Genomic DNA, 26,982 nt, shown 5'->3' with positions numbered 1-26,982 from the left:
GGTCATGCACATTAAATGCGCATGACCATCAAGCCAAGCATTTCAGGAGGTCAGATTGGAATTTTGGTCGAAATTTCGATCTCAACCGTCGAAATATCAAATATCGAATTGGACAGTCAAAATTTTGGCTTGATGCATGACCAAGCAAAATTACTTAAAGGTCAAGGTAGACTATCCCAAGCATGTGGAGGTACTCGAGAGCTAAGAGGACCTCTGTACATAAAACCTGAGTATTGAAACCAGTCACAATGATTTAAACAAATAAAAAAGTTGGACAAAGAAAAGCACGAGCACTCACACATATTGTTAGGTTACAGATATTTAACGAGGCTGAAATTGCATGCATAACCACTAACAGAAAGGAAAAGTGAGGCACCATAAACACAACAATATAAGCTTTAACCAACAATATAGATCTACGAGGTGGAGCAATTTTTGTTCAATGCATTAGCCACAAAAACTGAGAAGTTAAGCACTTCTTATGACAGAAGCCAAAAGAAAAATATCTGGACAAAAGAAAAGCAAATACATCATAAAGCATCAAGTTAGAACTTAAACAAAATAGTTTATCCAAACAAATTTCTGGGTTGATTTGATCCAGTGGCAATAGGAACCTGCTCATCCAACATTATCAACTTTTCTTCATCATCATAGTCCAAGAAAATTTGGGCTTTAGCTTTGTTGTTGATGAAGTAAGTCTTGGCTGCCATTCTTCGACAAACATCGAGGTTGGGAATTGCTTTGAGTGCTTCTCCTTTTTGACATAATTGGGAGATAATCCGATTCCACAAACATGTCAAAGGCATTAGCCAACTGGTTGAAGGGACTTACTATCTTATCAACCGCAGTCTTGGCCTTTTTCTTCTTACTTGAAGATCCCTCAGCAGCCTCTGATGTTGGCTTACCTCGAGGTGTTGACCTTCGACCACTCGGCGTTAGTTGAGCACTTCCCTCTCCATCAGTCTCTAGTGTCATGTCAGCCAAGTCCACATCATCAATGCCTACGGTAGTTGGGTGAGCCGAATCTTGACCTGTGGCAATTTCATTGCCAAACCACAAAAACACCTTATAGTGGATGGGTAGGACTTGTGTGTCCTTCCAAAACCTTTCTTCAGTCTACAAAAAATGTAATACAAACATGTTGATATGTAAATGTATTTCCAAAAATAAGTGTTTCCAATGAAACATATTGACTAAAAATCATAAGGTTCATACCTGAAAGGAAACCTACATGTGCTCAGATCTATCGAACCTTGATTCTTCGCCATTCCACCCAAGGCCGCTGCATTTGATGAGATCCATTAGGGCTTTGATTCTTGCCCTCCACACCGATAATGGTTTTTAATTTGATTTGACTCATATGAGGTTTGGAGTGTTGCATTAATCGTGTTTGCAATTTTTGCAAACTGAGCTGGCCTATTGCCATTATCTCCTCCTTTCCCACACTTATGGCTGGTGACCAAAGTCTGCAAAAACAAGTGCGAGTGTGGCTTGGACCACTTGGCTGTATCACTTTTTCTTAGTTGAGTTGATTGGGATTGTGATTGTGATTCTGCCATCTAACAAACAAAAAAAGAAGCATCATTATGGTAGATTAACAGATCAGTTGTAACAAAAGAAATCTGAAATTTACGAGTGTTCTTGGAAGAAACTAGTAGGTAGCTGTATGTTCTTGAAACCATAGACGAGTACAAAACAAATCTCTCGGCCTCACCCCTTGCACATACTATCAGATGTCCTCTTATCAGTCATTTAAACATACAGCAATTTGGGATCAGTCATCTAAACACCCCAGCAATTATTATCTCCAACTATACCATGTTGACATGCTACCTGAGTTTTTATATCAAAGCAACAATGTGGAAAGTTCAAGCACATGTTTATCAATAACAAATACTCATCAATAACTTCTGTAATGGATGCTATACCATGCATGTGTAAATCTTGAAAATATGATATACACATATAGCACACTAACAGATAGCACACCCTCTTTGATCAATTCATGTGAAAAACATGACACACTAACACTCTGTTCCCCTCTTTTGGGTCCACAGAAAGCTTTTCTCATTATTCAAGTAGGGTAATTGGATATAGACAGAAGCCTCCATTTTTACCTAGCATGGTTCAAAACCCACCCATATTTGATGATTAGACAAGTTAAGCAATTACTCAATTGCTTCGAGCATCTGACTGATCAGTGGATTAGTCAAAGTACAGTATGGCCTGTCCAAAACAATCTAACTGTTTGAATCATTCACATTGAGAAATTGGATCTAGGGATCTATGGTGCATTTGATAATTGGTTGTGTGAGGAGTTGAATTCAAGTGGTGCTCAACTGTGCAAAGCCTTACCACTGAACCTGCTAAAGGTTCTACTACCTACAATAAAATTTATTTTAATTGAATTTTACATGCCAATGTTCTGATCTCTTCAAATCAATTAGACCTTTAGATGACAGATGAGAACTTCCCCCAACTACCAAACTGCCGCCCATCAGCACAGAGGGCTTCCATTGAATGGCTTTGTGGAGGTTGTGGGTGTGAAACCAACTGGTTCATGATCTCTCTCCTTGTGTTGCATAAATAAACCACAGTTTTCTACTATTCATAAGTTTTTTTATTTTGACTTCAAATAAGGCATTTTATCTCTACATCATATGCTTCACAAGGTCCCAACTAGATACAGAATACCATAGATTGATTTGTTTGTTTTCCAAGTGGACAAAACAGACCAATCTTTTCTCTATTCCTTTAACCAATATTGGTTATGTTGATCTCGTGTCTGCTTTTGGAGTTTAGAAATGCTAGTGCTGGTGAAAAATGCAATTGATAATCTATGTGGTGTGATGAAGGTGATGTATTAAATTATTACATGTTTTCATCAGAAACCTATGAAGTGTATGTTTCGTTTCCAGAGTGTCGTTTCTGTAACTTACTAGCCATGGGGATCAAATAGTCAATGGACTAGGTAAGAAAAAGTTGGTTGTATGTTCAACTTGATTCTAACAACCATATGCTTATATATACATACGCGCATACAAATGCATACACATTCAATGTACATATTTTCTTTTGAAAATTTCAGGTTTTCACTTACATGTGTAAATCTTGTGGAATGGGAGACACGTATTCCCTGGGTGGTATCTGACCCCCAAAAGAAATGGCACTAAAAAGGAAAAAAAGAAAGTTAGAAAAGAGAGAGATATGCCAGCAAGTTGAAAGACACAGACCAAATGGACCAACTATCTTACTGGGAAACAAGAAACAAGAGAACCATTGTAGTGCCACAAAGAGAACCATTGTAGTGCAATGGAACATTAAAAATCATTACACACAAAAGTATGCTACTGACAGCCACTATGAAGTATCTATTGAAGCTATGCACATCAAAGAAACTGATGAACATGCTCTGGTAAACAAATTTCTTTAAGAGCTAAGCAAAGCCCATAGCACATTGGACAAAACTAACCATGAGAACGGATTAAATAATGCTATCTTGACCCCTGTAAGAGGAAGTAACATACCGTAGGTAAGCAAACACACAAATATCCTGGCACCTTCAAGAAACATAGATTCAATCCAAGTCAGAGGAGAAAAGAATCTATTTCTATTCTCCCCTTTTTTTGCCCTGAACATGGTCAGGAAGAAATATTTGAGGTACAACCAAATACAAGAAAATACAGATTTAACAGAGTTCACAATATGAGTTCAGTGTTCCCATTCAACAGAGTTTACAAGATGCAGATAGAATTCAGCAATGATGGAGACCCATATATTATGCTATCCCGTATACTATGAACTAGGAAGTAAGACATGTTATTGAATTGCTTTATTTAAAAGTATTTCACAATGATTGAGACCCATATAATCTAGTATTGCCCACCCTCCAAACCCAAAAAGAAAACACCAATAATAATATCATATTGTTCAAAATTCAAATTTAACTCACAATGGTTCCTCTCTTTTAATGGCAGCAGTTTTGAATGGGTAATAACTTCAAACGGCAGGCTGATTCCAGTGCCAAAGCTGGGCTTGGACTTGAAGCACTAAAATAAAGTCTTATTGCATTCTACTAATAGATCATGTGCTAGTCAGTAATCACATGCTAACTCAAAATTGAAACATGTAGTACCAGTTCAATTAATCTAAACCAAACAACTTAAACTATACTAGTTAAATATGTTAAGCTGATTAGCATCAGGTTCTATCTTGGTTCATTTTAAGCTTGGTTAGCAACAAACAACCAAGCTGCCATAGGAATCACTAGCAGGGTATGTGCAATCAAGCTCATGATCAGCAAGGCAATATGTTGCTCTGTTTTGGGGAGGATGTAATTCACAAGGGAAAAAACACAATGTAGAGGACGTGCAATCAATAGTAAAGAAATAGTTAGGGCAAACAACAACTTTCTTTCTTCGTGAAGTTACAGCCAATACAATCTTCCAAAATGTGCCAACAAAGATAGAGGGGAGGGGATACAAAAGAATGAGACACAAAAAAGAAGAAAAAAGAAAGCAAACTTAATGCTTATCAAAATAGTCCAAGATACGCCATTAGTAGTAATTCAAAACAGGACACATCATTTAAGAAAGTTCATTCAAGTCAACTCCTCCATCCCAATCATCCCACATTGTTTGAGCAAAGTGATGATGAAAATGTTCTAGATCAAAGGCAATGTCATCGTCAACTTCATGACCGGTAATGGGAGGGTCTTCATCAGATTCTTCATCGCTTTCTAGATCCTCACTTGACCTTGATTCTTCATCCTCCTCATCAGATAAGTCTTCATCCTCTTCTTCAAAAGTGTTTTGAGTAAGTATAAAATTATGTACAAGAACGCAGGCTAAAACAATCTTCACTTGTGCTTTGAAAGGATATTTTGCTTGAACCCTCAAAATCTTGAAACGCCTCTTCAAGAAACCAAAGGTTTGTTCAATGACATTTCGCACAGAAGAATGTCTCAGGTTAAACAGTTCTTTAAAATTTTTGGGTGATTCACGACAGTTCCTCCACTCTTTCAAATGGTACCGAGTACATCGATACGGTCTTAAGAAGCCCTTTCGATTAGGGAAGCCAGCATCAACGAGAAAGAGCTTCCCTTTAGGTACCGTTAGTTGACTTGGTCCTTGTCTATGTGCGGCGTCATCCAAAACTCTTGAGTCTGAGGTTGAACCTTCCCAACCAGATAGGTGAACTTCTGATTGTGATTGCATGCAGCCAAGATATTTTGAGTAATATTTCCCTTGCTATCCCGATACCTTTTTTGCTCGTCCACCACTACCATTGCAGGGACAAGGGGTCCATCTATGGCACCAATGCAATCCTTGAAGAAAGGAAAATATTTAGCTCTATATTCCATCGTGCATGGAGGCTTCAATAGTTCCGGATGCAATTTTATTATTGCATTCAAAACAAAATTGAAGAGCAAGGTCACAATTCGAATGGTTGAGGCCAACTACTCTCAAAAACATCACCAATTGACACAAATTGAATAATGCCTTTCTACTAAGCCTAGTTTGCTCTCGGCAAGTACGATCAGACACCCCAATGATTCTTTGTCTCCTATTGGCCACGAAGAGTCTCACCCCGATATGAAGCTCTACTTAGAAATAGTCTCTGAATCTTTTCCATTGCTAGGGCAACACCCATTATGACAAATATCACGGTTTTCCTCCGCCTCTGTCTCCTCAGTTCTTCACTCTGCCTTCTAAGGTGCTCATCATCCATTTTAATAGAGGTCTACAATCAATTTCAATAAATTGATTAAAATTATATAGTATTCATATCACAACACCTTTCAAAGTAGTAATCATATAGTGACAGCAAGAGATCAAAGGAAAATGTTTCGTTGCAACCATAGTAATTACATATAACATAAGAGATCAAAGAAAAATGTTTCATTACAATCATAGTAGATTACATAGTCTAAATGCCATGGTTTCAATACAATATTAGGTCTACCCAAAAAAAAAAAAAACAATATTAGGCATAACTACAATCCTTTATCCAAATACATACTATGATGTCCTAAAATTACCATCGCACTCCTAACATTTGAAGAAATAGTACTACCCCAATCAGAATCAAAACATTTTGGATCAATCCTAGCTTTTTCTCCACTTCTTTCACTCTTTTCTTTAAAGCTCTCATCTCCACCTTCGCTACATCTTCTTCCTGCCTTGTATCCATAAGAATTGCAGGATTGGATGTGCTAACTTGTTCTAGTGGTTCACACCACTTAAAGAAGCCACATCCATTAGGAAAGGCTGCACAACATTGACATAGTCTGTTGGGATTTCGTGACGACTCAGCAATTCTAACTGGGGCTTGCTTCCCACATTTGCATTTTGTATTAGTATACTTCAAATAAGAACTTGAATTTTCGTTAACGTTAGAAGTTGACATCCTGTAAATGCACAAACAAGAAGTATACTAATACCTAAAATCTTTGTAAAAGAACAAATGCTAAACTGGTGCAATGTAGCAAATATTATGACCCAACTTAGTTGCCTAAAATAACACATACAATACTGCTAATCTAGAGCAGCCAACCTGCTTTCAGGCAACTATATACGAGTAATATTAGCATTATGATATATGTGCTAGCAAAGATGCTCCTAAATGTCCCAGCAAAGATGCTAGTAAACCTAATACAAGCAAAGGATAAATGTGCATATCATAGCAGCAGCAGGGGAAAAAAGAGAGAGAGATTAAAGATACAACCTTTAAAAAACCAAAATATTACACTAAAATTAACTAATTGATGCTTCCGTTCTGTATTATAACATAGCATAAGCTAACAGAACTTTTAACAAACTATATTATGTAAAAGTAGATCCAAATCTAGTAGAACCATTGAAAACCAATTTATGGACTCACAATCCCAAGAAATGAGAATCCACATCAGGAATATTTGTAATTATGTCTACAAATTTAAGCCAACATGATATTAAAAAAAACCCTTAAACAATACAAAAATATCTCTTGCGATTGTATTTCCCTCCTTTTTGGGGTGGCTGAAAGTGCACTTGCAGGAAATACTTTCTGATGATCATGTTGGCAGCCCAATCTTTGGATGCCCATGTAAAATTTTGAAATTCACTATGCATGGGCACTAATGTTTTTGACAACTCCATCAGTGAATACTTTGAACATTTTTGAAACACTTAGGTAAAAGACCATTTGAGAAAACTAATATTTCTTTTCTTCTTCCTTAGTAACCACTACTTGAAATAACTATTATACCTTACAAAATATAGAAAATCATGAGAGTCTTTTGCTTTTGGATGGAAGCATGGGAGGGTTGAAGCTTAGTCAAATGCAACAAATGCATCAATGTGGAGAAAGGTAATCGAAAAAATAGGTATGTCAACTCTCACAATTCATTTATGAAACGCTTAAATGCTTTTCTTTTCTTTTTGAGATTCTTAGCATTAAAGACCGAACCACCTGAAATAACCCTACATGTCCCATTAAAAAAAGTGGGAAATCTTAGAAGCAAATACATAGGAAGGATTAGACCAATACAGCATGTGTTTGTTTGTGAGGGCAAAGGACATTGAAAGATGAGTGTGTAGATCCCGCCTACACTATCTAATTGAATATCAACCAAAGCATTTTGCATTTACAGTAACAGTAAGTCTAGCATTGAACCCAACTATCTAATACAAAGATTTACGATTCACATTTTTTAGGAGTCAATTCATAGCTCACAACTCATCACAACCACACAAATCTAAATTTATCTTGCTGTCAGATTTTCAATCTTTAGCTCTCAGAAATCAGATTTTGAACTTTCTAATAATGAGATAAATAATTCTCAACCAAGCAATTAAGTACGATAATAAACTTGAAAAACAGCATTTATAGGTACATGTTGTGCTCAACGGTTACAGCCTACATCAACAAGGAGAAGAACTGGGATCATTGCTTGGTATATCTTTTTTCGGAAAGATAAAGGACAATGAAAACCAATAAAAGGAATGAATGAAGTACAAGAGCTAGAACTTTAGAACCATAGTTAGATGAAGAAAAATGTCTAAAATAGGCAATGCAGGCTGGGCTGACGCAGCAGGTAGAAGTGCTTCACACGATGGAAAGCATGCAGGGGACACAAATAGATATTTATAAAGATAGATGATAGATGCAAGAGACAGAGAAAAGGCACAATTTGTACCTCTGATTTACTAGAAGAAAAAACTCGTTTTGCAAATGATTTCCAAGAATAAACTCCTTATGCTCCAAAACCCTACCGGAGAAAATACATCAAATAAATAGAATACAAAAAAAAATAAAAAAATAGAAGATGAAGAACAATAGCGAAAGCTCACCTTCAAGCTTCAAAACCAAGCCGACCAACACCTTCGGCGAGAAAATGAAGCTCAACAGGAGAAAACATATCAGAAAAAATGAGGAAAAAAACAAACAGAAGACTTGACAAATATAAGCTTTAAACCTCACTTCAAGAGTTGAATAAGAACAACAAACAACTCACCTGAAGACTGTTGGAGACTGCTGTTGAAAGAGAAGAGTCGTCCGAGAGAGGAGTTGTTCCAGAGAGAGGAGAGTTTTGCACCGAAGCACCGACCAGAGGAGAGGAGAAGATTTCGATCGTTCTAGAGGAGAAGATTTTGTTTGTTCCAGAGGAGAAGATTTCGTTCTTTCCAGAGGAGTTCGACTTCATTCGTTCGAAGTGTTGCAGCGAAGCGCTGTTCGAGAGAGAGAATCGTTCCGTCAAAATGAAATCCGCTTATTCAAGGCTTTTTATAGGTAAGTCTCATTCCACTCAGTTCACCCTAAACCCTGGATTCCACCCATTCATGTTTTTAGGGCTTGTTTGGTTGTGTGAATCCAGGGATTTCAAATCCCTGGATTCATGAATCGGTTTTTAAACCGTTTGGTTGAAAAACATGGGTTGGTTCATAAATCCAGCCATTTCAAATATAGAGTAAAAATGTGAATCAGTGGAGTCCAGGGTTTTGGGTGAAATGAGTAGAATCAACCTTACCTATAAAACCCCTTGAATGAGCGCATTCACGTTGACGGAACGACTCTCTATCAAACGGCTCTCTCGCGAACGGCTCTATCTGCAAACTCTTTTCTGTCAAACCCTCTTCTCCCTAGAACAATTCTTCCCTCTAGAACTCCTCTCTCGCCTCTTTTCTCTCGAACACCTTTTCTCTCTAGAACGACTCTTCCTCTTGAACGACTCTTCTCTTTCAACAACAGTCTTCAACTCTTGAAGGTGAGTTGTTTGCTATTCTTATTCAACTCCTTGAAGTGAGGTTTACAGCTTATATTTTTCAAATCTTCTTTCGTTTTTTTCTTCTATTTCTCTGACATTTTTTCTCCAGTAAGGTTTTGGAGCTACATTTTCTCTGTTTGGTTGAAGTTCCACAGATTTGAAAGTTGTTGTTCTTCATCTTCTATTTCTTTTTTTTTTTATTCTATTTATCTAATGTATTTTCTCTGGTAGGGTTTTTCTTCTCTTGTTGCTTTCCTGTATTGCGTGATTGGAGTTTGACTTTATTCTTTGCAGTTTCATGCTGAAGATGTTGATCCCTTGTCCCTGCAATGGTAGCGGAGTCTTAAGTAAGAACAAAAGTAATTAGAACAAAAAAAGGGCAGTCGATTGGCTTATCACCTTTGGATCTAGCTCCTACAATTAGTTACACACTCTGGCTGCTGCTTTGGCAACATCTGCTTTTCTGGTGTCTATCCAACTTAGGTACCTCTCGTATGTTCTTCTTCCCCTTTGCACCTGCACCTTCTCCTATGCTCTTCTTGTTTCTCCTCTGTTCTTCATTGTCTTTTGTTGTTGAAAAAACAGAAAAAAGCTGATCAATATGAAAATCCCTCATTCTGCAATTTCTCACGGCTCATAGCAATTTTCCCTTTTCCGGTTACTCTTAGTTTTCATTCAAATCGTTTTTATCTGCTTAAAATGGCGGTAGATGAGTCAGGTGAAGAGCAACAGGTGGTTTGAGTCTCCTCTTTCTAACCCAAAACCCCTTCTTTTGATCTCTATTTTCTTTTTCATAGGAGCATTTGTGACTCATGCCCACATTTAGGATTAAAGAGTTGGTTGGGAAGATTGGATTTAGGATGAAGAGAAGAAGAGTTGGGTTTCTGCTCGCTGTTGGTTTGCTAGAAATCTATATGAACCCAAATGAATTGTTAATTTAAATCTGATATCAGGATGCATAGTAATATCATCATCTTCAGCTTCCTTCTCCATCAATACTCTTACTTAAGAACACCTAATCCAACCATTGGATTTACTTGATAGACATCTTGGTTAGTCTAAGAACTGCTGTTGACCAGAATCTTACCTCCATTAGTTCATCATTTTCTCAGATTTCTGAATTCTGAAACTGAGACATCTCAAGTTACTAATTCTGCGACAGTTCTGGTTCTTGAGATCTAACCATTGAATTGAACCCATCTTTTGAAGAGTTATTCCTTGCAATGTTTGATAAACTTCATGTCCAGATTTCACAATTATCTGCGTTGTTTACCTACAGCTATAAGTGTTCTTGAATTCTGGTTATTTGTTTTCCTTGACTCCCGGTTGTAGCTTGACTCCCTTGTTCTAATTATATCTGATGTAGTTTCCCGGTTGTTTGTTGCTAACCAAGCTTAAGATGAACCAAGATAGAACCTGATGCAGCCTAGAATAATCTCCCCAAGTTCTTACTGCCTAGAATAATCTCCCCAAGTTCCAATGGATTTGGCTGGTTGTGGAGATGAAGAGAACAAACCAGGGAATGGAGGTCCAAAACAGAAATATAAGAGAGATTTTAAGGGGGCCTAATGTTCTTCTATACTGTTGGTAGTAGTGCAATGTTGGATTTTCGGATCTGAAGTTGGTTTCTCCAGCAGGTGTATTCGATGGTTGGCTTCCTTATATTAATCCCAGCATTATTTATCTGCAGAAAAACATGCATTACAACCTTTAATCATTAGGAGACATGCTTGTTTGCTGCTTTCTTTTGATTTCTTTCTGGTTTTAGAGCACCGTAATGTTTTATAGAAGTTGTATCAAAACTTTTTGTTATTGTTGTTATATATTTACTTTTCTGTGGGGGTTCCTATGTAGTTTTAGTTTGTGATCTATTATTGTGAAAAGGGTGACATTCCTGACTTAGATTTTTGTCATTCAAAATGTTCATTAGGACATTTTGAGCAATGCATAGAAAATTCTGAGTAGTAACATTAGTGTCAAATAGATCTTCTTAATTATAATCTGTAGAGTTTTAGGAGAGAAGCTTGAAGGTTTTGATGGAGAAGCAGCAGCACAAAAGCTTCGAGGGAATGCTGGAACAACTATTACAGTAAAAGTTCACAGTGTAAATCACAATACTTTTCTCCTTTGTTTTTAAAAGTAATGATGCTCTTGAATTAAGAGTTGCTGCAAAGGTGAGTCAGTTAATTAGGTTCTGTTCACTAACATAGTCAATTTGTTGCATTATTGGAAGTAAGTAATGAGCTTTCAATAGTGAGAGTACCCAGTAGAATACTGCTCCCTATGTCCCTGAACGTCTGTCTGTCTCTTTCAAAAAAATCCAATATTCTAATATGAGTTTGATAAGGTACTAAACAGCAACTTCTTTTAATGGATATTCTTGTCCGGTAAAAATCTTGTATATATCATGCGGTTGCCTATATGCTGGTTAGATCTAGAATTTCAAATGTGGAAGATATGGACATATATCATATCACGGACTTTAGAATATTGCATCAGTTGGCTAATGCATTTGACATGTTTGTGGAATCGGATTATCTCCCAACTATGTCAAAAAGGCTTACAAGAGCACTCAAAGCAATTCCTAGCCTCGATGTTCGTCAAAGAATGGCAGCCAAAACTTACTTCATCAACAACAAAGCTGAAGCCCAAATTTTCTTGGACTATGATGATGAAGAGATGTTGATAATGTTGGATGAGCAGGTTCCGTTGCCACTGGATCAAATCTACCCAGAAACTTGTTTGGATAAACTATTTTGTTTAAGTTCTAACTTGCTGTTTTTGATGTATTTGTTTTCTTTTGTCTAGATTTTTTTTTTTTTTTTGGCTTCTATCATAAGAAGTGCTTAACTTCTTTGTTGCATGAACCCTTTTTTGGACAATGTGTAATCACCAATAGAGTAGCATTCTAACTGATGCATTCAGGGCATGTTTGTTAGTTAAACCATCAATCTCCACTTCTAGCAAATGTTTACACTTCAGTCATAGGGTTTCCTCTTGTAATTAGATATGATCAAACATTATTGGATCAAAACAGTTTTGTTCCAGAAAAGAGTTTCTGAGAATGAATACCAAGCAACCTCTCTAAAACTCAAGTTGTGTAGTATATTAACCTTAAAGATTTAGCAACGATTTATGTCGGGTGGTACCTACAGTTTGTGCAATGTTTTTGTTGTCTTATGATGATGACATTCTGCATAACTTGTTCCCTCCTAGACTCAACGCTTATGATTAATGTGTACAAAATGAAGGTCTCCTTGCTTGAGCATCCAACGGAAATAAATGATGGTTTAGAATCTCCAAAATTTTCAACTTCACTATTGGGAGAAACAGAAGCAAGTGCTTCAAGTAGTGTAGTGTTCAATTATAACCAAAACCATTAAACCATCATTTAAACATGTTACTCAAAATGTTAGGCTAGAAATTAAAGGCAAGATCTAATATCCTAATCAAACCATATGATGACATGAGATCTGCTTTATAGAATTATGGGCCTCTTCAATCATGGCCTGCCTAGCTTTCTATCAACAAGAAGCACGGACATGAGAAGAAGAATCTTTGCCACATGATATGAAAATTTGAAGTAGTAGAATACCACTCCATAATAGTGTTGAAGCGTCACCTTTATTCCAATAGTGGGGGCAAGGCTAACTTGTTCACTATATAGCATAATACTTCTATGCAACTTCATCCAATTAGCACTCAAAACTTATTGAACAAATCAAGTTGGTACCAGTAATCCCAACAAGTACATGACCCATGTTTAAAATGGTGGAACCAATGCTTATCTTGAACAACAATTCCCCTGTTTGAAATGATTGCCATGAACTTGATTGTGGAATGGCATGTACTTGGTGCAGGGGCCTGAGTCAAGACCCTCCTTGTAAAAGAACCAATAATACAAAGGATGTTTGCATGAATCAAATTAATGAATTACCAGGAGACTATAAGGTTTGTTTCATGTTTTATTTTCATATATAAAATATACAAAATTAACAAAGTCAATTTTTGAAATCCATGGATTCAGATAACTAGACTGTTTTTCAAGATGAATTTGTAGGTTTCAAATCCACAGATTCGGGATAACCAAACAATTTTTCAGAATGAATCCATAGATTTCATTTTACCAGATTCAAGTAACCAAACAGTTAATTTTTTGAATTATGATTCCACAGATTTGAAATTCATAGATTTGAAATCTCATTTCATTTCAAATCTCCAGACTCAAGTAACAAAATAGGCCCTTAGGCTATATTTTGAAAAGGGTGAATTTACGAATCGGATCATGTCTTCCAACCAAACAGGGTCCAAAAACCCATTCCTAAGTCCAGGGATTTGAAATCCCTGGATTCACACAACCAAACAAGCCCTTAAGGATTTTGTACAATTCTTGATCTTTTGATGCAATCTGTATGCAGGGGAGCCAAAGTTGGGTGACTTCTAACCAAAGGAAATTTGAGAAGTAAGGTCAAGATGATCTTCCCATTTGGTCTCATAATGATATCTCATAGGGCGTTTATTTGCTGGGTGTAGAGAGACCTCTAAGGGGGTATGATTCGATCCCACCATAGCATGTCTATGACCTTGGGTACTCCAAATAAATCAAGAAAGTCCATACTGATGAAAGCCCTGTCTAGGCATTCTTTGATCAAATCAGTCCATTGTCTTTTATTGGACCAGGAGAACTTTGGACCCATGCATTTAACCTCAAGAAGATTACAAGACTCAATAGCATTTATAAATCTATCCATTTGAGCCAAGGGTTTAGGTCTACCTCCTAATTTCTCATCATTATTAAAAATCTCATTAAAATCACCTAGAACTAACCAAGAAGAACTTACTGATAGACCCAATTGTGTAAATTCCTCCCAAATTCTTGCTCGCTGCTCCACCAAGGGGTCATAAATGAGTGTTAGGCGAAACTCTACAGCAGAAAAAACCACCACAATTAACAAATCAACACTATTAGAGGAAGAAGAAAGAACTGTGATAGAAATATTACCATTCCACATTATACCAATTCCACCTGAATTGCCAATTGCATCCACACAAAAATAGTTATCAAACCTTAGTTTCTTTGATACTTAAAAAATTCCAGCATTTTGATGTTTGGTTTCAAGTAGAAAAATCATACTGGGCCCAACCTTCCTATAGAGCTTCTATAAGTATTGTTGAGTCAGGGGAGGGCCAAGTCCCTGACAATTCCATGCTAATAGCCTCATGAAGATCTTAGGGGCTGATTAAGGGCAGCAAGCCTCACCCTTTCAATGTGGAAAATCATCCTTCCCGTAAATCTCAGAATTTCCTTAAACCTTCTTGTAGCTCGACCTCCAACACACCTGTAGACCATCTATGAACACATGATAATTCCCAACCCTGAGAGAAAAATAAGAACTACCTGAAATGATGGTGACAACTAACACAGAGAGATTTGGGGAGGGAAAAACAGATGATAAATGATTAAAACTAATGATTAAAATGGGGATGGGAAGAAAAAACTAAAACAGATAAAAAGGGGAAGAGAAACAGTAGAGAGAAAATTCAATAGCATATCAAATGATTTAAGAATTCAATAGCATTTCAGAAGATTAACATACATAGCCATGATTTGGGGATGTGAAGAGAAAATAGACAAACATTCTACGGTTACAATGCATTACGATAACCAAACATCTACGGCAGCCTAATAAAAGAGAAAGAAACAAAACTGAGAGAACCTGATAGAACCACCGAATAGAATAGAGGAAAAACATACCATGTTGAAACAGAGGAAGATAACGAAACAAGATAAACCAAAAAAGTAGATCGAAATGGCTAATGAAAAACAGAAAGCTCACAAATATATACATGAAGATCTACAAATCTAACAAAAAAACATATACTAAGTGCATCAACGTTGGAAGCAATCACAGTTGGAAACAAATCACAGAGAAAAACAGGGGAGGGAGAATATTGAACAAGATAGAGCAGCATTAAAATTAACAGTGATTCAGGTAATGATGGGGGGAAAAGGGAAAATTCCAAACGGTTAACATCCAGTACTTCCTTACGAAAAAAACCAGACAAAAAGAAAAAAACTAGAAACCAATTCAGGGAGAGAAAAGAAGTAGATGAAACATTTCTGCGATTAAACATTCTGCAGCTAAGAAAATCATGGAAAAAACCAAAAAGCAGAGCACCAGTTCAAAGGGTTTCAAGATACTAGAAAAAAAGGGAAACGGTTGAGAAAAAAAGATGAACAGAAGAAAAAATCTATAGAGGTTTAAGCAGTCACTGCGATAAAAAAAAAATCGATGAGAAAACCACTCTGATAAACTATGGAAATAGCCATCAAAGAGAAAGGCGTGTAAAGAGTAAAAGGTTTACAAAACGAAAAGGGAAATAGCGATGGGAGCAAGAGAAATTTGGATAAAAAAGAGCCCTCACGGGAGGGAATACCCTGTTAACGTCGAGAAAACAAAAGCCGTTGCAGGGGAAATACTATAGTACTCACCTGTGAGCAGTCCGGTGTTCTCCGATATCGTCGATACGGAGAGGAAAAAACGGTCCTGTGCCGCAGAAAAAAAGCCCTAAAGTTTATGGGAAAATCCTAACGTGTAGGGAAACCCTATTCACACAGGGTAACAGGGAAAACCTATTCGCAGGGTAGAAGACGAGCTTCCGGGAAGCTATCAGCGGCAGCGCTTTATTGCTAGCCCCAATGTTACTAATTTACTACCCCTTCAGTGTCATTTATTTTATTTATTTTTTGGGTTGTGGTTCATCCGGACCAGCTTGCGCACTACATCTTCAGCCTTTTTTTTATATAATTAATATAGGCTGGTGGGGCTTTGCCCCTGGCCCCGAGGGGATTCGAACACCGACATTCTATGTGAAAACGTTGGGCTTTGCCAACTGAGCCATCCCTCGGGGTTTCCAGTGCCAATTTCACCATGATCATTATGGATGTGGTAGGGGTACTTTGGTTAGTGAAAAATGTTGCACTGGGAGTTTCTCTAAATGTAAGGCAGAAATCCTGAAATTAATGGTATTTAGAACCTTTGATGGTTTTAGAAAATTGGTCGTGCAGAGGCCCTGGTTTCTAACCTCATGTTTAGCCTTTGTTCTTAGGTTGGAACTCTGCTTTATTTTTTCATGAAGAAATAAATAGATAAATAAATATTTCTAAAATCGAGAAATTAATGGAACTAAAACAAATTCAACCTGAACTCAAATTTATTTATTTATTTAAAAGGACTTCAAATTTTTTAAATTTAAAATTAGATCCCTAGAATTTGTGTGAGATTAATCTAACGGTTGGGATTAAATTCCACTTCAACTTGGACTTGAATCCAACTTCAACTCAGACTAGGAATCCTACTTTCAACTCACACAAGAAATCTTATAAATTCTGTCGTTGGAAGCTCAAAACTTCCATTCTCTTTGTCGCTCATTCTGCTTAGTGTTCTGCTCCTTGTTAGGTCATATTACTCTTCTCATCTTCGATAATCTTTGCTTCGTTTTCTAGTTACTTGTAGCTTTTTCTAATTAGCACAGTAATGGAAGAACAGAGTTCCGATTTTTCTTCTCTCCCCAACTCTCTCCAACAAGAGGAAGAAATATTGACGCCGCCTCCTCTCCCAGTGATAAGAGAAAAACTCTATGATTTCTCCGATGAATATGATGAAAATACGTTCGACGATTCGGAAATTTGGGAATCGGAGAAAACACCGATTCCGGATCGGTAAGTCTCTATTGTTCTCCATTGGAATTGATGTTCCAAGGTTCGTTTCCAACTGCAAAAATTGAAGCCACAGCACAAGACAAGTGGTTAATTGTGAATTTGCAATCATCCAAGGAATTCAATTCACATCTCTTGAATCGTGATCTGTGGACCAATGTGACGGTGGCCGAAACGATAAAGAGCAACTTCCTATTCTGGCAAGCACATGATGATACGGAAGAAGGAAGAAAAGTTTGTAGTTTTTATAACTTGGATTCGTTTCCTGTGATTCTTGTGATCGACCCTATCACAGGTGAGAAGATGCATTGCTTCAAGGGAATGGTTGAACCAGACCGTTTGTTGATGGATCTTCTCCCTCGTTTCATGGAGAATGGTCCTAAGTATTATCTTAAACATCCCTTTAGGACTGAGAAATCTTGTGAAACTCAGGAAAAGGAGGAGAAGAAGAAGAAGAAGAAGAAGAAGGAAGATAACGAAAAACCCTGCGAACCCATTGAAGAAAAAATGCAAGAGATGGTGAACCCACCACCGCTACCTGAAGAGCAGACTAGCTTCAGGTGTAGGGTTGCTTGTTAGAGTACCCGATGGCGGGAAGATATATCAGGAATTTCCATAGTCGGGATTCGATACTGATTCTTTGTGGTCCTTTTGTTATTGTAAGATCGAAGAAACGAAGAGACGAGATTTTCTGTTATTGGTTGCAATCCCTGGAAACTCAACTCGTTTGGATTTTGATAGTGGTTTAAGTTTCGAGAAATCTGGGCTTTCAAATGCTCTGATTTCTCTTGTATGGAAGAATATGTATTCGGAAACTCTTGTGTAGTTGTTTCTTTTTCTTCGTGGAAGGATGCTTAGTTGCTGTTAATTTTTATTTTATTTTAAAATATTTTATGACAGTTTTTTTTGGTAAGATATATTTTATGACAGTTTTTTTTTTTTTGGTAAGAAATATTTTATGACAGTTACACACATGATGAAAGCTTTTGGTCTTCTTCTAAGATGATAATAAAATTTTCGCAAGCAGAGCATTCAATGTTTTTATGAATTTCCAAAATCTGTATTTAAGTTAGTGATAAGTGTTATGATAATAGACCTAACTAGGTCGACCAAAGAAGAACCGGACCGATCAAACATGTCATATCATGTTTATTTAAGTTAGTAATTAACATGTCATATCATGTTTCATATATATAAGTGGAATTTGGTCATAAAAATGGTTTAATTGTGTTCGAAGTGGTCCAAAATATAAGTAAGTCCTCCAGAGAATGCTTCAAAATTCCTTATGGTTTAGTTAGAAATTAAAAAAATACTAAGCATATAGCATTCCAAATTATCGGCTCAACCAAAACATGATGTATTATATTTCACATATGTAGGGGTAGAATTGGGTCTTGAAAATGGTTCCATTGCGTCGGAAGGATCCAAAACATAAAACCCCAAGAAAACGCTTCAAAATTCCATACGGTTTGGTCATAAATTAAAAAATACTAAAAATATAGTATTCTGGAATTTTTTTAAAACCGGTTCGGCCAGCAATAGAAACGGTCCAAATCATAAAAAAATCATATTTGGTTGAACCGAACCGAAATAAAAATTGAAATTGAACCGTTAACTGGACCCAACTAGTTGACTCGCGAAACTAGTGGGTCGACTCGGTGAGTAAAAAACAAGTTGAGTAAAAAAATGGTCTTAGATAGTAAAGTAGTTTCATTGAGTGAAAAACAAATGAGTACAATCAATGGAGCATATCTAATGTGAAATATTTAATTAATATTCTATCTTATGGACTGATGAGATTTTAAGTTTCTTTTAACAATTTGGATCTATCATTGAGATTTTTCAGATGGCACAACAAAGATTAAATTAATTATGAGTCCTAAGTTATGCATGTATTTCATACAAGCTTCTCTGTTTAAGTTAGGTAAGAAGAAAACCCAAGATGTGTGCTATGAACATAGCTTCCGCGAGAGGGTTGGAGTCATTGCGGATGGGCTAGAAACCGTGCCTCTTGCAATTTTGTTAGGGCGGGGCTGGCTGGCTGGCTACCTCAATCTTCAATCTTCAATCTTCAATCTTCTCTTGTTGGAACCCGTGGCATGCAGTGAGGATGAATAGCTAAATTCTGAATTGCTCAATCGTCTTTCTTCCCATATTTTGGTTTTAAATTCTTTATTCCCACAAGCCAGGTGGAAAGATATTAATGATTGGTTTTAACGGATTTGACCTGAAGAAGAACCTTTTTTTGGTATAACCTGAGGAAGAACCGAAAAAGGAAAAAACGATTAACTTCTCATTCATCTTTCAAAACGGTGTTTTCTGGCTCATGGTTTAGTCCCACATCGGTAAAAGAGGTAGCCACATGTCGATTATTTATGATGTATGTCAGTATGAATGGTACGACCTTACTTGAACAGGATCTGTTCTATAGGCTCGTACCTCTGTATCCTTGAATTCTAAGGAGACAGGAATCTAAGTCTGGTGGATGAATCATGGCCGTGCGATCAGAGCGTGATTAACGGTTCTGTTGAGGTTTATAAAACTTCAGCAAGCTGTAGAGGATCGTTCTCACGGTTGATACCAATCGTGGGGTGGTTGCACGGCTGTCTGACAGACTCCAAAATTTCTTTTTTCTTCGTTGTTTTTATGAAAGTTAGATGTCAATTTTACCCATTGTTAAAATTATTGATATTTCATGCTCTTTAAGTTCCATTAGTTAATTAATGACATGATATCATTGTTTTTTTTTTCATATACTCTAAAATCATCCTAAGTTTGATTACAATATATATGGGCCCCCTCCATTTCAATTGAAAACTCAGCACACTGCCTTTAAAATTGAAACCTTACAAATCCCCCCTCCACATTTAATATCGTCAAGTTTCCTTCTGTTTCACATATGCTTTTACAATTTTACCCTCACTTTATAAATTTATGTGAAATCTTAAATAATATTTGTAATATCTTTTTTACATGAGCTCCCTTAATTTCCATTTAAAACATGGTGCACATCCCTCCAAAATCAAAGCCTTACAAGGCACCTTCACAGTTCACACCATTAGTGAAGGTACGCAGTAAACTGATACAGTTGAATTAATTTATTTATATGACCACATTGGCCATAGAGTGATAAGATATTCATGCAAGAGTTTTTTTAATTTGAGAAAAATTCCGGTCATATAATTTGGGGTAATATGATGACATCAAAATATTGTTTAGGATTCTAAAATGAATATTAAAAATAGGGTAATTTTCATTTAGACCCTTTGAGGTTTGGTCTATGTCATTTTTAATCCAAAAAAAATCGAGACTTTGCATCTGCCTCCCCTGTACTATAAAAAAAGTCAATATAAAGACAAATTAATACTTTTATGACTAATTTGCCCTTTTTATTTTTAATTTAAGTAGAATTTAATTTAGATGGATGAAGAGATTCTCCCTTCACCCATCTTCTTCATTGATTGAATTGAACAAACGGCATTGCAAACGGTTTGACAAATAACATGTTGGAAAACATACACTCATCGAGAGTGCTTGGCGAGAGGTGGGGTATGATTTTGGAGAAGAGATTGACATTGCTGTAGCAGGTTGAGTCTGGATTCTTCCACGATCTGACGAACAACAGCGGTCACTATACAGAGATCAGACCTGGCGGTGACGGAGTAATCAACGACAATTAGATAATAGAGGCGCCCCCAGTTTTGCAGAGTCAAAATTAACATCAATTCACCCCAAATTCGTTGGAGATTGTCCCAAACCACCGACGATCCTACTCTATATCAAGTGTTGCAGAGCCGATCCGCCATAGAGAGCTCGAAGGTGATTACAATGCATAGAACCCCATCAGATTCCTATCTGGGCCAAGAAGTAGCCCCCAGTTTGCCCATTCTGAATTATACAAATCAGTGACGCTGCACCAAAATTGGTAGTGAGAGAGATTCATAGCTCAATGTGCCCTTGGATAAGTGAGACAAAGAGCGAGCCAATGAGGCTTTTTAAATAGTGATCGAGAGAGAGAAGAAGAACTCGATCATCCATGCCGTTTTTCTTTTTTCGCTTGTCTATTATCGTTGCGATAATCAAAAGAGCAAAAACAAAGATTTGAGCCTTTTCAATTGCAACCAAAACAAACTTTAGATATTTAGTTCCTCCACCGGGGTTTTACCTCTTGCTATCTCCCATTGAACAAAGAACTTAAATGATGAAGTCATGAAGGAAGCAATCTGCGGCCTCTCTCTCGTCAAATTAGAAATCCCTTGAGATAATTTAGTAGATAATGTTTGATTCTTCTCCACTAATTACAATGTATAGAACCCCATCTTTAAAAGAATCATTTGTAGCTTCCGTTAATTACTCGGTCGTCACTGCGGGTTTGATCTCTGTATAGTCACCGTTGTTGCTCGTCAGATCATGGGAGAATCCAGACTCAACCTGATACAGCAATGTCAATCTCTTCTCCAAAATCATACCCCACTTCTCGCCAAACACTCTCAATGGGTGTATGTTTTCCAACATGTTATTTCCCAAACCGTTTCTCTCTGCAAGGCCGCTTGCTCAATTCAATCAATGAAGAAGATGGGTGAAGGGAGAATCTCTTCATCCATCTTGCTAAAATTTTACTTAAATAAAAAATAAAAAATAAAAGGGCAAATTAGTCATAAAAGTATTAATTTGTCCTTATATTGACTTTTTCAAAAGTACAGGGGAGGCAGATGCAAAGTCTCGATTTTTTTGGACTAAAAATGACATAGACCAAACCTCAAGGGGTCCAGATGAAAATTACCCTTAAAAATATTATTTATGATTTTGTATAAATTTATTATATGTGAGTGAAAAAGTAAAATCATATCACGGTTAAAAGAAAACAGATGGTGTGAAGCGTGGACCAGGGGGTGGGGTTTTGTAAGATTTAGACTTTGGGGAAGTGTTGAGTGTTTCCAATTCAAATGGAGGGGATTCGTATAAAATTTTTTAGGATTTTAAATAAATTTATTCAAATTAGGGTAAAATTGTCAAATTAAAGTTAAAACTAACGAAAACTTAACGGTGTTAAATATGGAGGGGGGCTTTATAAGATTCCAATTTTGAGGGGGTGCACTGAGTTCTAATGGAAACGAAGGGGGCTCATGTAAAAAATTCAAAATAATAATAATATAATCCTAAAGTTTGTTATCTTGTATTTGCCTTTTGTCATTTTATCGGCATTTAACTCTTTGAAATCAAAGTAACTAGAAAATAAGAGTGGAATTGGCATTCTATATGGTTTTTCTAAATGAATGTGATATTGGCTTTTGAGATTTCTTAATGCAAAATAAACATTGTCAACGAAACCTCAATAATTTTATAAAAAAATACTACTCCCAATTAGAGTACAATGATCCATCTAGTTCATCACATTGACGATGTGTTGACCCATTCAGGTATTAGAACTACTTACAAATTCGTAAAACTTATCCTTGGCAGTAAACACAAGAATGTTCTCCAATTTTTCTCTTTTTGGTAGAACATGAATGTTATCCGGAAAGAGACGTAAAATCTTTTTCCGTACTTTTTTAATCAAGAGAAGCCTCAAAGAGGATGGTGGCCTGAAGCGCAAAAACGCTCCTTGTGATTTTGGCCTTCTCATTCGTCTTTCGATTGGGTGGGGTCTGCCTCATGGTTTAGTCCCACATCGGTGAAAGAGGTAGTCACATGTCAATAATTTATGAAGTATGTCAACATGAAAGGTACGACCTTACTTGAACAGGATCTGTTCTATAGGCTCGTACCTCTGTATCCTTGAGTTCTAAGGAGACAGGAATCTAAGTCTGGTGGATGAATCATGGCCGTGCAATCAGAGCGTGATTAATGGTCCTTATGAGGTTTATAAAACTCCAGCAAACTGTAGAGGATCGTTCTCACGGTTGATACCAATCGTGAGGTGGTTTCACGGCTGTCTGACAGACTCCAAAAATTCTTTTTTCTTCCTTTGTAAAGAAATAAAATAAATATTCTTTATGAAATTATTATCGTACCCCTTCATTTTTATGAAAGTTAGATGTCAATTTTACCCGTTGTTAGAATTACTAAACCTATAACTATGCTTCAAATTATTGACAGCTACTAGTCACTTTCCCCTTCGAGTTAGGGTTTCGTCTTCCTTGCAGCGTTTGGCATCTCCACTGTTGATTTAGGATTCTCACTGTAACTTTTGGTTGCTTTTTTCGATCGCCACGGTTGGTGTACAGAGGTGGCCATGGTTGGGCGCTGGAATCTTTTCCCTTTGGTAAACGACACCATAAGGGTTTAAATATATCTCCGTTACGACGAGTCCCTACCCCAACATCTCCAACGCACTAAGATCTGCTTTACCTCCTCTTGTTCTGGTTTGTACAGGTGGATGAAGCACAAAAGAGGCACTTACAATCAGTAATTTATTAGCTACTCATCTGGTGCTTTACACTTTGATGCGGATCAATTATGCTTCTGGATCCGACTGAGCCTCCTCTTGTATCCGGGACGATGAGTCCTGCAAGAAAGGTTAGATGCGGGCCGACTTGTGTGCCGGGCAGCCGCCTCCGATGGCAAAGTTAGATGATGAACCGAATGAGGTCTCGTGCAAAAGCTACACAAGATTATGCTCAAAGTGTATTGGTTGCTTACCGGAGGGGTAGATCTGTGCATTTATAGTGTGGGTGTTACCTTTTATGTATTTGGTAAGTTAGCCAGACAAGGGCTGATGTTTCTCCTCGGATCATGCTCCCTTGTCGTTGGTCCCATTCAATCAGCTGCTGAGTTGACCTTCTATAACAAGGATGATTGCTATATCTGTGGCGTATATTACGCTTTTGGTCATGGATGATCGGCATCTTTCCCGATTAACTGGCATGTGGAGCCCCATCCGGGTTAGACCCGGTCGGGTAGAAATCTTCCGTATCACACTTGTTCTTGGAACATGGTGCTTAATCCTCTTTTTTTTTTTTTTTTTTTTTTTTGTGTTTTCTTTTTGTGTTTTCTTTTTCCTTTACTTAATTCATCTCTCTCTAATTTCAAAAGCTTCAATAGTAAAAGTTTCTCAGGTAGTTTCTTTCCCCTACTTAGCCTTCCTCTCTTTAACGTGATTTCATATAGGGGTTTGTTTTCTTTGCTTGTTCTCTCTTCTTTGAATTTGCAAGTGTTGACCTAGTAGTTTGGATTTGGATTTTCTTTACCTGATATGTCAAGCAACATGGAATTAGGGGAGTTTTCTCCTCCTCACTCGCTTGAAATAACGCTGACAGCGGAGAGCACTCGAATGACCAGGGAGGAACCAGGACTTTTACCCATCGACTGGTCAATGGTGCTAATAGGAAAGATATTTTCGAAGAAAAAAAATTTATGCCTACTACAGTGTCTCAGAGTTTGATAGCTGCTTGGAAACTGAATCGGGATCTAGAGGTTCAACAAGTGGGCAACAACCTCTTCTTAGTCAGGCAACAGATATTGGCGAAGTCGCTACGGCTCTCAATCAGGGTCCTTGGCTTATTAAAGGTCATCTGATGGCCTTTAAAATTTGGGAATCCCATATTCCTTTGCCAGAAATCGTCTTTGATCGATTTGAAATCGAGGTTCAGGTGTACAATCTTCCTTTGAACCTAAGAAATGAGGAAGTGGCAATGCAGATTGGGGATCATCTTGGCAAATTCAAGGAATGGAAGGTTTCAACAGGCTGAAAGATTTAGCAAAACCCATTACAATCAAAGTCGAGAGAAGAATCCTCAACCCGTTTCGGCCTTGTATGCGAATCAATAGGCTTGGTATATCGTTAGTTTGGGTGGAGCTGAATTATTTCAAACTTCCAAATTTTTGTTTCTTTTGTGGAGTGATAGGGCATGATTCACGAAAATGTCTGATTAAAGCTCATATAAGCAGAGTTGGCTATCCACGATTCAAATGATTTTCTGCTAATATTGGGGTACAGATTAGTGAGGTGGTTTTTGGAGATTGGATGAGAACTTGAGATTTAACTGAGAAACCATCTTTTGCGATAAGGAAGAAACTGATGTTAAAGGCTATGTTATTGGAAAGAAATTTACTTATACCAAAGGCAACCGAGGAAGTGGAGATAGAATTACCAGAAAAAAAAATCATGCTCATGGTGATGCAGATAATGGAAGGGATTATGGAAGACCAAGTTCAGCAGTCCATGATGAGTACAAGCATCACATGGCATCATTTAAGGTATGTTCATGCGGAATCCTCGGCTTCAGGGGCAGGTATGTCTTCTTCACCGAATTTAAACCAAGGAATGAATAATAGGGACATTACCCAACCTGAACGGTTGCTGGACCTGTATCAGGGATTGCCACCTTCTATAGGGCAACCCATTTCTAAAGATATCCCTGGGTTACCAACTGTGTGGGAGGGGAAAAGGATGCTTAAGCATTTCACTAGGGGAGAGTCCTTCGGGAAAGGGAGTATAAATTCTGGGCAACTAAGGGAAGATATAGGACTGCTACTGGAACACCATAGTGAGGACTTTGAAAAGAATTTTATTACTTCTTCAAAAGCCTCAGTTGATAACAATGACCAATCTGGGGAGAAAATATTCCCTGTTAACCCAGCAGTACTTGAGGAGATTCTACCACCAACAAGGCAAGACTTTGGCGGTAGTACAGGAAGTTTATTACCAGAAATTTCTCCCTCAAAGTTGAGTGAATCTTATGATCGGCAACGACCGATACATGGTGAGGGTTCAGACATTAACTTAGAATCCTCTAGTTTGATCCAACCTCAAAAAATTATGATTCTCACTTCGGATACTTCAGTTAGCACTTCCCCTTCTTCGGTGGTAATTGAGGAACTTCCTCAAATTACAGATATGCGCTCGGCTGTGCGCGTCAAGAGGAAATCAGATTTAACACAAAGGTTGACCAAAAGATTTAAGGGGCTAAGAATTGTAACTGTGGGCACTTTTAGTTGTTCTTCCCCTTGCCAAACTTTAACTAGATCACCTTATGATAGGAAATGGAAGAACAAGGCCAGATATGCAAGACCAATCCCACAAATTACTAGTCAAGAGAGCTCCTCTTCACAAGTTTTTTCCAAAGACCAAAGTGAACAATCTGAAAGGATGTGGTTGGCTGCCCTTAAACAACCACCAAAGGACCAATGAGTTTGATTTTTTGGAATTGTCAAGGATGTGGTCAATCCTTGGCAAAAAATTACCTGCAAAAGGTTTGTAGGAAGTCTAGGCCTAGCTTATTGCTTTTGCTAGAAACAAAGCAACCTGATAGCTTCATGAACAAAATTAAACATTCTTTAGGTTTTACTGATAGTTTATTCTTGAATCCTGTTGGAAAATCTGGAGGTACTGCACTGATGTGGAATAGTAACATATCTTTAACCTTACTTTCTATTTCCACTCATTTTGTTGATGTTATAATCAATTGGTTCTCTGTACATGCAGATTTTCGTTTGACATTAGTTTATGGAGATCCAAGAAGGGAAAGAAGAGAAATTATTTGGAAGGAATTGCATCAATTGGGGAGAAATGTAAATTCACCTTGGATTGTATTAAGAGATATTAATGAGGTTTTGAGTAATACAGAGAAATGGGGAGGAAGAAGCAAACCACAAGGGCAAATTGATAAATTTAGGGCTGCAATACACAGTTGTGCTTTATAGGAAGTGAGAAGCTCAGGAGCAAAGTATTCATGGTCAAATAAAAGAAAAGGACATAATTTGGTGAAAGAAAACATTGACCTTGTATTTTGCAACACTGAGATGGCACAACTATTTCTAGGGCTTAACGCTTACAAATGGACTATGCTGGGATCGGATCACACTCCAATGGAGCTGAAGTTGCTGTAGGCAAAGACAAGACCGGTAACTTGCCACTATAAGATGAAGTGGGAAGAACATCAAGACTTAAAGCAAACGATTGCTAAGGGATGGGAAACAACAAGGGTAGGGTCGGATGCCTACAGTTTTCAACACAAAATTTATAATTGTATTCTTACCCTGAGGACTTGGAGTAAATCCCATATTAGGCCAG

The 26,982-nt window shown here is 37.3% G+C and overlaps 1 protein-coding gene and 2 non-coding genes across 11 annotated transcripts; 2 read left to right on the top strand and 1 right to left on the bottom strand.

Moving 5' to 3' along the window:
- Positions 1–233: 233 nt before the first annotated feature.
- On the bottom strand, positions 234–15,934 carry LOC149011112 (uncharacterized). Of its 9 annotated transcripts, none has more exons than XR_016174301.1 (6): positions 15,741–15,934; positions 9,647–14,623; positions 8,334–9,571; positions 3,101–8,251; positions 1,216–1,559; positions 234–1,116 (listed from the first exon to the last, which is right to left on the bottom strand). XR_016174301.1 is itself a non-coding variant. In XM_089160614.1 (6 exons), exons 2-5 carry the CDS (start codon positions 14,257–14,259, stop codon positions 1,302–1,304), a joined length of 420 nt encoding a protein of 139 aa, XP_089016740.1. In that variant the 5' UTR covers positions 14,260–14,623; positions 15,741–15,934; the 3' UTR covers positions 234–1,116; positions 1,216–1,301. The 9 variants fall into 9 exon arrangements, 1 of the variants encoding a protein (XP_089016740.1); XR_016174306.1 differs by having other exon boundaries at positions 8,334–9,811; positions 12,870–14,623; XR_016174307.1 differs by having other exon boundaries at positions 8,334–9,811; positions 14,089–14,623.
- A 3,432-nt stretch (positions 15,935–19,366) lies between these two features.
- Positions 19,367–19,584, top strand: LOC149011111 (small nucleolar RNA U3). Its single transcript, XR_016174931.1, has one exon. It is a non-coding gene; the product is annotated as a small nucleolar RNA U3 (small nucleolar RNA).
- A 3,111-nt stretch (positions 19,585–22,695) lies between these two features.
- On the top strand, positions 22,696–22,913 carry LOC149011110 (small nucleolar RNA U3). The gene has a single exon (XR_016174939.1). It is a non-coding gene; the product is annotated as a small nucleolar RNA U3 (small nucleolar RNA).
- Positions 22,914–26,982: the final 4,069 nt, after the last annotated feature.

This window comes from Hakea prostrata, chromosome 7 (genome assembly GCF_041222555.1).
Source record: "Hakea prostrata isolate BN-2017 chromosome 7, UWA_Hpros_2, whole genome shotgun sequence".
Taxonomy (NCBI): Eukaryota; Viridiplantae; Streptophyta; class Magnoliopsida; order Proteales; family Proteaceae; genus Hakea; species Hakea prostrata.
Note: the sequence above shows the minus strand (reverse complement) of the source record. Positions and strands in the feature narration are given on the sequence as shown.